This window comes from Saimiri boliviensis, chromosome 4 (assembly GCF_048565385.1).
Source record: "Saimiri boliviensis isolate mSaiBol1 chromosome 4, mSaiBol1.pri, whole genome shotgun sequence".
NCBI classification, from domain to species: domain Eukaryota; kingdom Metazoa; phylum Chordata; class Mammalia; order Primates; family Cebidae; genus Saimiri; species Saimiri boliviensis.
This window is the reverse complement of record NC_133452.1, coordinates 52,563,967-52,576,490: the sequence shown is the minus strand read 5'-3', so window position 1 is coordinate 52,576,490 and position 12,524 is coordinate 52,563,967. Positions and strand designations below refer to the sequence as shown.

General features: G+C 33.7%; 1 protein-coding gene across 1 annotated transcript in view; it reads left to right on the top strand.

Annotated features, from left to right (window-relative positions):
* RFX6 (regulatory factor X6) overlaps positions 1-12,524 on the top strand; it is a 58,064-nt gene that overhangs the window by 37,266 nt on the left and 8,274 nt on the right. Inside the window, exons 8-14 of the mRNA XM_003938628.4 lie at positions 4,956-5,033; positions 5,148-5,261; positions 6,971-7,020; positions 8,063-8,222; positions 9,114-9,258; positions 10,840-10,949; positions 11,902-12,019. Of these exons, the coding sequence (XP_003938677.1) occupies positions 4,956-5,033; positions 5,148-5,261; positions 6,971-7,020; positions 8,063-8,222; positions 9,114-9,258; positions 10,840-10,949; positions 11,902-12,019 (775 nt within the window). The remainder of the gene's footprint in view (positions 1-4,955; positions 5,034-5,147; positions 5,262-6,970; positions 7,021-8,062; positions 8,223-9,113; positions 9,259-10,839; positions 10,950-11,901; positions 12,020-12,524) is intronic.

Below are 12,524 nucleotides of genomic sequence, written 5' to 3'. Positions count from 1 at the left end.
TGGGATTCAGTTTATAAATAATTCTCAATATGACTTTTCAAGGTTTATGTAACAGTGTGTAAGCTAAATCTTCTATTTCTGTTCTTCTAGAATCATTTGTTGGGGATCTGTTGGCTGTTTTGTAGGAGGGATCATTATTAAATTACAGCATAATTATTTATACATTTTTGTTTCAACCAAAGTATATATTTCATTAGCATTTGAAGAAGATGTCTTTTATAGTATATTCAGTCAGTTCATATTTCTGAGGTGCAAAGATAGAGGAATTTGATTAACTAATGTCCAGATGCATTACTTTAGTAATGGGCTTTTTGTAGAAAGAAAGTCAAGATAGTAGATTGATTTTAAAAAAATTTATTGGCATATAAGTAGAGATGCATAGTAACTTACAGGGTTCATTTTTGATGACACTCATACTCTGTTAGTTACGAATAGGCAAAACATTCTTTAAAAAGAGTGAAATCATGTCTTGCAGCAATGTGGATGCGGCTGGAGGCAATTAACATGAGCAAATTAATGCAGGAGAAGAAAACTAAATACTGCATGTTCTCACATATAATTGAGAGCTAAACATTGGGTATTTCTAGTCATAAAATGGCAACAGTAGACACTGGGGACTACTGCTGGGGAAGGGGGAGGGGGAAATGGGTTGACAAACTATTGGGTACTATGCTCAGTATCTGGGTAATCATTTGTATTCCAAACCTCAGCATCTCTCAGTGTACTTACGTAACAAACATGCATATGTACCCTCTAAATCTAAAATAAAAGTTGAATAAAAAAAGGAAAACATATCCTTAAAAAAAGAATGAGCAAAGTATTGAAGGTAATTCTCAGATGCCAAATCCAAGGGAGTCTCTCGAACTATGTTCACTTCTCACTGGTCTCTCCCATTACATTTCTCAAGGTTATTACATAATTTTTACCTTGTAGATGTAATGTGTGATGTGATGACTTCATATTTGAGAACCCCCCAGTGAATGTTAACATGTGGCAGTTTGTGAGGATTCCTGTGGAAATCAGGGGGATCTCAGTCTTTTGAGGGAGGGTATTATTGGGTTACTTTTGTGGAGAGGATTGCTTTCATGCAAACTTATCGTGAAGATGTTTATGGTTTAAATATACCTGGTGGTGGTGGTGGTGGGGGTACCAAAAAGGGGAGCAACAAAGAAGAAAGGAGAAGTAAAAAACAGGCTCCAATAGTTTACTTCAGTTTCTCTCCTGTCCTTCAAGGAAGTTCATACCTGCCAATTTGAAAGACTGGTCTGTAGATCATTTATCACTCAGGTATCAAGGTGCTTTCATAACTCTTGGTTTCTAAGTTCGTTCCCAGTGGACTCCATCATGAAAGCCAGGGACTGACACCCTTCTTTGAGGACAATTTAGCTCTTTCACCTTCTTTGCCACTAGCCAAGTTTTTCAAGTAATTTGTCAGTTCCTAGAAAGTGTGGTGGGACTAAAATTAAGCACGTAAAGCACTTGTTTTTTTTCTTCTTTTGAGAAGAGTCTCACTTTGTTGCCCAGGCTAGAGTGCAGCAGCGTGATCTTGGCTCACGGCAACCTTTGCCTCCAGAGGTTAAGTGATTCTCCTGCTTCAGCCTCTGTAGCTGGGATTATAGGTGCCTGCCATCATGACTGGCTAATTTTTGTGTTTTTAGTAGAGACAGGATTTCTTCACATTGACCAGGCTGGTCTCAAACTCCTGACCTCAAGTGATCCACCTGCCTTGGCCTCCCAAAGTATTGGGATTACAGGCGTGAGCCATCGTGCCCAGCCAGCACCTGCTTCTTTAAGACAGAAGGAATAGACACTGCCCAGTGAAAAGCTAACCCCCGTAAAGGTATTGACTGAATCCTGGGGCCTGCTACTTGTAGTGTCTCTCGAGGCAATTGTCTCCCCCACAATGTGCTCACTGTCTTTAGTGGAGCTAAGATTGTCTCTGCTCCTGCCCTCTCTAATACAATGCCTATTCTCAGAAAATTGACTAAGATTTTGTTTACAAAGAATGCAAAGTACAATAGAACTAAAATTTATTGCCCTAAGACTATGTAAGTATTAAATAAACAAATGAAGTTAGTTCAACTATTGTGGAATAGAATGTGGCAATTTCTCAAGGATCTAGAACTAGAAATACCATTTGACCCAGCAATCCCATTACTTGGTATATACCCAAAGGATTATAAGTCATTCTACTATAAAGACATATGGACTTGTATGTTTATTGTGGCACAAAGACTTGAAACCAACCCAAATGCCCGTCAGTGACAGACTGGATAAAGCAAATGTGGCACATATACACCATGGAATACTATACAGCCATAATAAAGGATGAGTTCATGTCCTTTGCAGGAGGGACATGGATGAAGCTGGAAACTATCATTCTCAGCAAACTAACACAAGAAAAGAAAACCAAACACTGCATGTTCTCACTCATAAGTGGGAGCTGAACAATGAGAACACATGGACAGAGGGAGGGGGACGTCACACATGGGGGCCTGCTGGGGGTGGAGAGCAACAGGAGGGATAGCATTAGGAGAAAGAGCTAATGTAGATGATGGGTTGATGTGTGCAGCAAACCACCATTTGTGTATACCTGTGTAACAAACCTGCACTTTCTGCACATGTACCCTAGAACTTAAAGTATAATAATAAAAAAAAGATTAAAAATTTTTGATGATTTGTATATAAAGCAACAAATTTTATAACAACAGAAAGACTTGTGAAGATAAAGGCTTACTTCTACTTTAATAGATTTCAGGACTCAAAGGACTAATTTTAAATGAATTAATTGATACAGAATAGATGTACATAGTTTGGGGCACATGTGATAATTTAATATGCTCATATAATTTGTATGGATAAATCAGCGTAAATGGGTTTTTGATCACCTTAAATATTTGTCTTTTATTTTTGCTAGGAACATTTGAATTGTTCTCTTCTAATTACTTTGAATATGTGATAGATTATTGTAAGCTATTATCATCCTATCGATCTATCAAACACTAGATCTTATTTCTTCTATGAAACTGTATATTTGTACCCATTAATCAATTTGTATTTATTTTCCTCTCCCCCTCCTCTTCCTGACCTCTGGTAACCATGAGTCTACTCTCTACCTTCATAAGATCCACTTGTTTAGGTCCCACATATGAGTGAGAGCATGTGATATTTGTCTTTCTATGCTTGGCTTATTTTACTTAACATAATGTCCTCCAGTTCCATCCATGTTGCTGAAAATGAGAGGATTTTATTTTTTATGAATGAATAATATTCCTTTGTGTATATGCCACGTTTTCTTTTTCCATTCATCCATTGATGAGCACTTAGGTTGATTCCATATGTTGGCTAATGTGAATAGTGCTGCCATAAACATGGAAGAGCAGATATCTCTCCTTGATATATTGATATCGCCTTTTTTTTGATGTATACAGAAAGGGTTAATTTTTGACAACAAGACTTCACTTCCATCTTTCATGTCATACTCATCCTCATTTTAAAAATACGACTTGGAGTAATCTGAAAATATAATAGCATTGCCTGAAGTATAGAGTAAGTCTCATTTACATTGATGGTGACATATCCTGCTAGAGGTATTCTATAGTCAGCACAGGTCCTCCAAATGGATCAGTAATGTTCATGTCATTGTTATACTGCTGTAAGCTAAACCACAAAGATATGTGCATTGGGTTATAGGAATAAAGGGAAATGCAAAGGGTTAGGATAGGACACCTCCATCACCACCACTGCTCTAGACGCTATTGGAATCAAAATAGCTGCCATCCATCAATTTCTTAATATGTATTATGGATTATTCCAAACACTTTATATTTGTTAATTCATTTAGTCTTCCTAGCAACCTATTTTATAGCTACTGTTATTATCATGTCAATTTTAGACATGAGGAAATTAAAGCACATAAATATCAAGTAGCATGCCTAATGTTATATAACTAGTAATAACTAGTAAGTGTCAAATTAGAGCTGAGATTGAAATCCAGGTAATCTGAAAGCAAAGCTCACACACTGAACCTCTAAACATTGTTTCTTTTCACATAGAACATGTAACCGGCAACAGGTAGGGAAATTTCTAGCACGTAAAATAAAAGTTTTAGTTTGAATGTCATTAAGTTGCCAGAATATTACCCATTGCAAATTTTAGAATATGCTTAAAACTTTTTAAACTATGCTATGCAAATATCCATGGTAACTTGGAAATAGAGACTTTTCATAACAGACATTCAATGTTCGAACTTTTTTTTGGGAAAATGCATCATTTTTATTACTAATTCCAGATAATGTTTAGTATGGTCTTACTGGGTGCCAGGCACTGTTCCATATGTATCACATCTTATTTTATTTTATTTTCTTAACACCATATAATATGTTATTACTACCTACTTAAAAAGCTTGAGGATCAGAGACAAAGCAACTTTTGCACTCATACCTGGTAAGTAGTGCAGTGAAGGTGGCACCCAGGTTGAGCTGACTCCAGAACCAAAATTGGAAACCATTATGCCATACTGCTCCAAGCATTCACTTCAGAAAACTGTATGAAGATTTGCTGTATTTTACTACTTTATGTTTATTCACCCAAATCATTTTTACTACTTTTACTACTTTGTTTATTTACCCAAAAATTAAATTAAAAAAATTCATTTAAAAATTTAATTTTTTAGTAGGCATAAAACTAGGATGTTATTTTGGCCCATAGTAGAACAATTACCTTTTTCATTGTTCTTATCATACTAGACTGTAGTTGTCCACTTGTTTGCTTTTCTTCCTTCAAAGGCAGTAAGGTCCTTGAAATAAGGATTTTGCCTTAATATTTGAGTCTTTAGCATTGAGCATACTGCTTGATAATAATAGGATCTTTAAAAAAGTGTGTGTTGAACAAGTTAACAAGTAAAGGCAGTGTTAAAATGTTGCTTTGGTTAAGCTTTTTCTTCCTCGAAATAGGTTGATACACTCATAATGATGTACAAAACTCACTGCCAGTGTATCCTGGACAATGCAATTAATGGAAACTTTGAAGAGGTAAGAATAACAAAGAATGCTTTGTTGACCCTATTATACATACTTTCATGTTCTGTTCTTAACAAGTTCATGTTAAAGAAAAAAATCTTAACATACTTTTTACTCTGCAACTAGATCCAGCATTTTTTATTACACTTTTGGCAAGGAATGCCTGACCATCTTCTTCCCCTACTTGAAAATCCTGTTATCATTGATATTTTCTGTGTTTGTGACTCAATTCTATATAAGGTAAGCACTTTGGATGTCTTTAAATAATCCATTTATTTCTTTACATAGCATTCTATCTAAATTCTTGTCATATATTTTCAGTAAATGTGTTATTCATAGTGGAGATACACTATCAATTTTTTTCTGATGAGAAAGCAAGCAATTTGACAGTGCATATTTAATAGTGTATATGTTTTAATTGTAGTTTATGTTAAGTGAAACAATTTCTTTTTACAGCTAATAATGAATCTATATGTGATACAGTTATGAATATGTGAAAACTTAGTTAAATTTTATTAAGTCTCTAAGATGTTTTCATATTAAAATAATGCAATGGATTTATTTCCCACAATGCCAGTGTTTTGGCAAAAAGCAGAGTTAGGCACCCTCCTGAGATTAATAACTTGAAAATCTCAAAAACCTCTGACTTTAATGCATTAATGTCTAAATCTATTCTCAAACCAAATAAGAGTTCATAAGTATCTACAGAAGGATATTGAAGACATCCTAAATAAAGACAAATGGATTGTCCTTCTAGCCAAACATTTAATGGGAGACAGAAAGAGACTAATTCCTGACAGTCTCTTCTCTGGCGGCTACAAGGTCTAAGCTGACGGATAAAACTATATTGCAACGTATGTACTTCAAAGTGAGTTTGCTTACATTTATCTGTTAACTTATCGTAAGGAAAAACAAAAGCTTTCCTTTTAAAAAATAATCTGAGTTGGTAAGAAAACCCAAGCTGGACCCTGTTAAACATTTAGGAAATAAAATCCTTCTAAGTTAGTTGTCACTATCAGATTCTCAGCTTTGCAGAAAAGTAAAGCAGAAACTATTTACAGGTAAATTAAGTCCACAAACCCCTATGCAGACCAAGAACTAATGAGACAGCTTGAATAAGAGAGCTCACATTTTAATCCTCTGTCTAGTACTTCCTCATCACAGGATGGAAGAAAGAAGGAATAAAATACAATATATTTTCTGCCTTTACTTCAAGTTAAAGTTGAAGAAGGTTCAAAGGAGAATAAGGATTATCTTCTTTTTTTTTTTTTTTTTTTTTTTTTCTGGATTGAATATGAATGCCACCATTTAGAGAAAAATGGTTTAATTTGCATGAATTGTCTGTATTGCTTAACATTAGACAAAGCTCCCAAACCAGGAGAGGAAACAGCTCCATGAGTGAGTATAAGAAAAGACCTGGGCTCACGCACACGTTTCCATCAGAGAAAAGCTTTTTGGACCATCATTCAGCTTGTCCAAGAAATAATTTTAAAACATACTTTTCCCTCTAAATCATATATGTTTTTTAGTCTAACACTAAATCCTGACTTTTAAAGTATTTTTAAATGAACCTGGTTTCTCCTCCTCATGGTGGACCTGGAGAGTCACAGTGAGCTCTGTAAGTAGAACAGTGTGAAATGCAGTTCTGCAAAATCTTCCTCTTACCTCTGAAAGTGGTTAACTTTTCATCATAAAACAGTATATGATTACAATGGACCAATCTATTGGTAATTAACATACTGAACACATACATATACAATACTATTTCTTGTTTTATTGTCATACTCACAACTCATACATACATTCATTTTAGAGATAAAATTATAACTCTCAGGAGTTAACATATGATTCTCTAGCAAGCTAGGAATAAAAAGTAGTCCAGCAATAATATGTCTTTCTATAGAAATAGTAAGTAAAGCTTTGTATTAACCTCTTTTCCTATGATTAAGGTTCTTACAGATGTACTCATTCCTGCAACAATGCAAGAAATGCCTGAAAGGTACGTTTAGTTAATAAAACATGAACATTTTCTAGTATAGGATTTAACTTTGTATGTTATACTATAAGAAAATATTAAGTAGCCATTTATTCATTTATCAGGAAGTCTATTTTTCTACTTTTGTCCCTCTGTATTTGATAGAAGAGATGTGTCTTATAGTTGGGCCTCAATAAACAAAATGGATGAAACAATCCTTCAATACCTTTGAGAGCTGCTAAAGTGAAAAATAGATAATTAAGCACCTTTGACCTTCAAGAAATGTTTTAATGGAAACTAGCTTGATTATGATAAAAAAGATAATTGATGGAAAATAACCACAATAATAAAAACTATAGGAGAAATTATTATATTTTATTATTAACTTTAGTCTTAATTGCAAAATCGGAAAGTGGTATGATAAAATTATTGCCTTCTTTTAACAACGGAATAAAATCTCAAATAGTTTATTGAAACAATACCTGAAGATTTTTCAAAAAAACTTTCCAATGTAAGAACAATAGAATTCTGAAAAAAAAAGCCAATTTTTTCTCCAAAAACAAAGTCTAATTAACTAATAAAATTTATTTTAGTATTTTGGGAGTACAAATTCATATAGGACTGGACATAGTTGGTGCTCCATAAATAGATATTGCTTTATAAAACAAATTTTACTTTTTATTTACTTTTTCCTCTATATTATTTTATTTATATAATATTTGGTATAAGACTGGTTAATAATATCTTGTAATTATCAATTGCAGTCTTTAAGTATATCTATTCTGTACTCTGAATTGGGTATTTGAAGTGGGGTTTGAAAAGCTTGAGTGTTTTGACCAAGATGATAACAAACATCTCATGTACCCCATAAATATATACGCCTACTCCATAGCCACAAGCATTTAAAAATATATCATAAGAAAATACGATAAATGGTAGACCTAGGTTGTCTGACTTCAAAAGTACTGCTCTTGAAATCATAGAATAATAGCATACCTCAATTAAAATATAATTGTTTAATGCATTTTTTAACAATGAAGTATTTAACACATAGCTTTCTTTGTAGCTTATTAGCAGACATAAGAAATTTTGCTAAAAATTGGGAACAGTGGGTTGTTTCATCCTTGGAAAACTTGCCAGAAGCGCTGACTGACAAGAAAATACCTATTGTGCGAAGATTTGTGTCTTCTCTGAAACGACAAACGTCTTTCTTACATCTTGCTCAGGTATGTTGGTTGCTAAGCTGACAGCATTTGAGTCACCAAATAAAAAATAAATCTTCTGATAAGGACAGATTGAAGAACTTTCATAGATTGAAGGAAGCTAAGTAGACAACAATTAAATGCAATATGAGACCAAAAAGCGAATGCTATAAAAGAAAAAGGATATTGGTGGGAAAGCTGGCGAAATTTGAATTATGTCTGTAGTTAAAAGTATCGTACCAATGTTCATTTCCTGATTTGGGTCATATACAATAGTTATGGAAGATGATAAGAAGCTGGATGGAGAGTATATGGAAATACTCTGCACTATCTTTGCAACTTCTCTGTTATTTGAAATTTAAAGAACTTGAATGCAATCACATTTATTTGCCATGTGAATCTAAGTGGTACAAATTAAGGTTGTAAGAAATGAACCTATGTGATATTAAATATTGTGAAATCATAAACTCAACACATTTAAAAATGCCTACTAATCATGGCTCTCTTAAATAAGGAGAACAACAGTAATTCATAAATTAAGAACGCTGCATTTGTGTATTGTTAAAATATACTTCTCCTTCCTCAAAATGATTATTTGCTTTATGAAATTTTCTTGCCTTCTAAATTTTAAAAGACAAACGAGATAATTTCAGATAGGATGTGTAACATGTAAAAATTCTTATTTTGTGATTATGGACAAAGAAAATCCATTTTTGTTTTTTAAGTTTAAAATATTTTTCAAACTTTTAACAGAGATGATCATGAGTCTCTGCTACTGCTTTTAGCTTTAAAATTAAAAAAAGTTATTTATGATACATTCCTCCCAAGGAATTATTTTTTCTTAAAGCTAAAAAATTTCTTCTAGATACATTAGAAATGATACAGCATAGTGTCTTCTTTACTTTCTCTATGCAGATTGCCAGACCAGCCCTCTTTGACCAGCATGTGGTTAATTCTATGGTATCTGATATTGAAAGGGTTGACTTGAACAGCATTGGCTCTCAAGCCCTTCTTACTATTTCAGGCAGCACGGACACTGAATCTGGTATCTACACTGAACGTAAGTCCATTCTCTTTGTTTAGAACAAGGTTTCCCAAGCTCAGCAAATTGACATCTTGAGCTGGGTAACTCTGTTGGAGAAGCCTGTCCAGTGTGTTGTAGGATGTTTAACAGCAACCCTGACCTCTAACCATTAGATGACAGTAGCAGCTTCCCCCAAGTAGAGACAACCAAAAATGTTTCTCTGCATTGTCAAAAGTGTTCTGGGCTAAAAATCACATCTGATTATAAAATAAGCTGGTTTATAAAAATATTTTTAATTTAAAAAATTTATCCTCTAATCAAAAATAATTATAATTACTAATTGTGGAAAATACAGAAAATATAGAGGAAAACAAAAAGTCATCTATAATCTCATTACCTAGAAATAAATGAAATGGAAATAATCTGAAAATAATCAAAATGGTTTTGAGTTTTGTAAGTTTTCTTTCAGTTTTACGTTACATGTATACAAATTTGCATGTGTTTTATAATCTTGTCATCCTGTGGTATGTAATACATATCAAAATGGTATCTCAGCACAATGCGGGTTTTCAAAGCAGACTCTCTACTCAGATTTGGACCATCTGACAGAGCTTACCAAACTAATATGTGTGGCTAGACAGCTAGGCTTGATTACTAAGGGATAACAGCCACTATTTTTTCCTCTCGCTGTCTTTGAAAAGACAAAATCTGCAGCCTCCTATACACTGGAACACAAACTATGGACTGCTCTCTGGGGAACAATCTGAACCCCACTTTTTATTTCCTAACATAAAATAGTATTACTTTTTGAGATTCAGTAAACCTTAAACTTGTTAGTAAAAGGATAGTCTTAAACTGTCCTTTTAAATATTACATGATAAAGGTTATTCAGGTGAATAACTGAATTCTGTAGTGAATAACTTATCTTTTACTAAAGATAAAGGATATTTTGGAAAGCAGGAAATCACCAAGCTTAGGTTCATTCATTAGCTTTTAACTAATCTGTTCCATTTAATGAAAACACCGGACTCAAAGTGAATATTCAACTACATTAACAACTTAATCTTTCCTAGTATATGCATATATATAAATATAATATTTAAACCTATATTTCAATATATACCAAGATATATACACTTGTTAAAATTTTGGGCACACTCCAAGAGGCTGAAGTGGGAGGATCACTTGAGCCCAAGAGTTCAAGATCAGCCTGGGCAATGTAGCAAGAGCCTATCTCTACAAATTAAAAAAAAAAATTTAGTCAGGCTTGTTGGTGAGTGCCTGGAGTCCCAGCTGCTTGGGAGACTGAGGCAGGAGGATCACTCGAGCCCAGTTTGAGGCTGCAGTAAGTCATGCATGTCATTGCACTCCAGCCTAGGCAATAAAGCAAGATCCTGTCTCAAAAACAAACAAAAACATTGAAGAGTACAGTATTAAGGATTTTTTGTTACTGTTTTTGAGATATGAAATTAATTTTTTTCACACATTTTTCTGTCTTTCCTTTCTATGCTATCAAAGTATTGATAATTCCTAGTTTTTAGGTTTTCTCTTGGATTGTAAGTAGAGTAAAATATTCTTCTTTCTTTTCTTTTCTTTTTTTTTTTTCCCCCTGGGTAGATGACTCTATCACTGTGTTCCAAGAACTGAAGGATCTCCTTAAGAAGAATGCCACCGTGGAGGCTTTTATTGAATGGCTGGATACTGTGGTAGAACAGAGAGTTATTAAGGTACTTTTTAATGACAGATCCAGGAAATAAATTTCTTGTTAAGAGTAAATGCTAAACTGGCTATAATTTTTTGACTAGGGGGAGAGGGGTGACAGGCTGTGCGCGTAAAGGCTTTGAAAAGCTTTTGATTCTGTATAAATAAGGTAAGCCAGTTATTGAAATTAGAAATATGTCGAGATTTGAGAGCATTGGACATAGATTCCATTATATTTCTCCTTTTTTGCCCAAAGACTACAAGATGCCCTGCCTTCCCTATCAGTCAATAAAGTTACAGCTGAGTAACATCAGTAGATAAAGATAAACTTAGAAACTGGAACTATCTGGCCCGTTTCTAAAAAGGAAGATTTCATAAATGCTGACAGAAAACATGGTTTTCAGCATTTGCATTTCTGAATTCCAAAAGCTCAATATTTTGTGTTTTCTCTGGGATTTCTTCATTTTCTTTGGTTAACCTAGTCATCCATCATGAAACAAGCAATTAGAACAAATATATCCATCACTAGTTGGTGTTAACCATTTCATATCAATGAAACTAGTTATACTTTTGAGACTTTTTTTCTTCTGGAAGGAAAACATGATTATTCAGTACCAAAGAAGTCAAAGTTAATCATTCACAAAAATATACAGCCCTTCCTTCACACCTCACCTTCTGTTCTTTTTAAAGCTCTGTCAAAGAAAAATTAAAAAATAAAAATACTTTGAAAATTATTTCATTTTGTTGTCTAACTCTATCAGGAAACAAAGCCATGTTGAATAAAGATGTATTACCCTTAAAACATTAGCAAAGATAGGCTAGCATTAAAATCCCTGGACAGATAGTTTTATTTGATGAAATAAATGCCATGCCATCTGTCCATTTGTTAGACAGTCTATTTACCTCTTGATCTAACATAGGATTCATGCAGTAATGAGAGGACAGATTTTATAGTTTTATTTTGTTCTTTACTTTTAGACCAGCAAACAAAATGGAAGGTCATTAAAGAAGAGAGCTCAAGACTTTCTGTTAAAGTGGAGTTTTTTTGGTGCTCGAGTAATGCATAATCTCACCTTGAACAACGCATCCAGTTTTGGTAACATATGTGCTTTATAAAACTCTTCTTAAATGAATTATATCATTTGCTCCCCAGTCACATCTCCTATCAGCTTTTAAACATGTTACATTGTCACTTCTTAAACTGTATCTGAATATTGAACTATGAGAAAATGGTAGTTATGAGCCTGGGTTTTCGAGTCAGACCATATGCAGGATTAAATCCTAACACTGCTTCTCTCTGGCGGCAGGCCAATCTGCTCATTGAAAAAGGGGAAGAATATTCTCTTCAAAAGGTTGTATAGGTACTTTGTTGAGATGATGCATATAAAAACAAATTGGCTAGCACTCAGGAAATGCTTAATGCATAGAAGCTATTATCATTACATTTCATCAGTGCTTGGATAAATTTTTTCTGTTAAACAAACAAACCAACAATAATGAAGACATTATTTTCCAAAGTTATTATTCATTGCAATATAGAACATTTCTGCATCTTTTGTGAAAACACATATAGCTGCACTCCAGGAATCAACAAGCAGCTT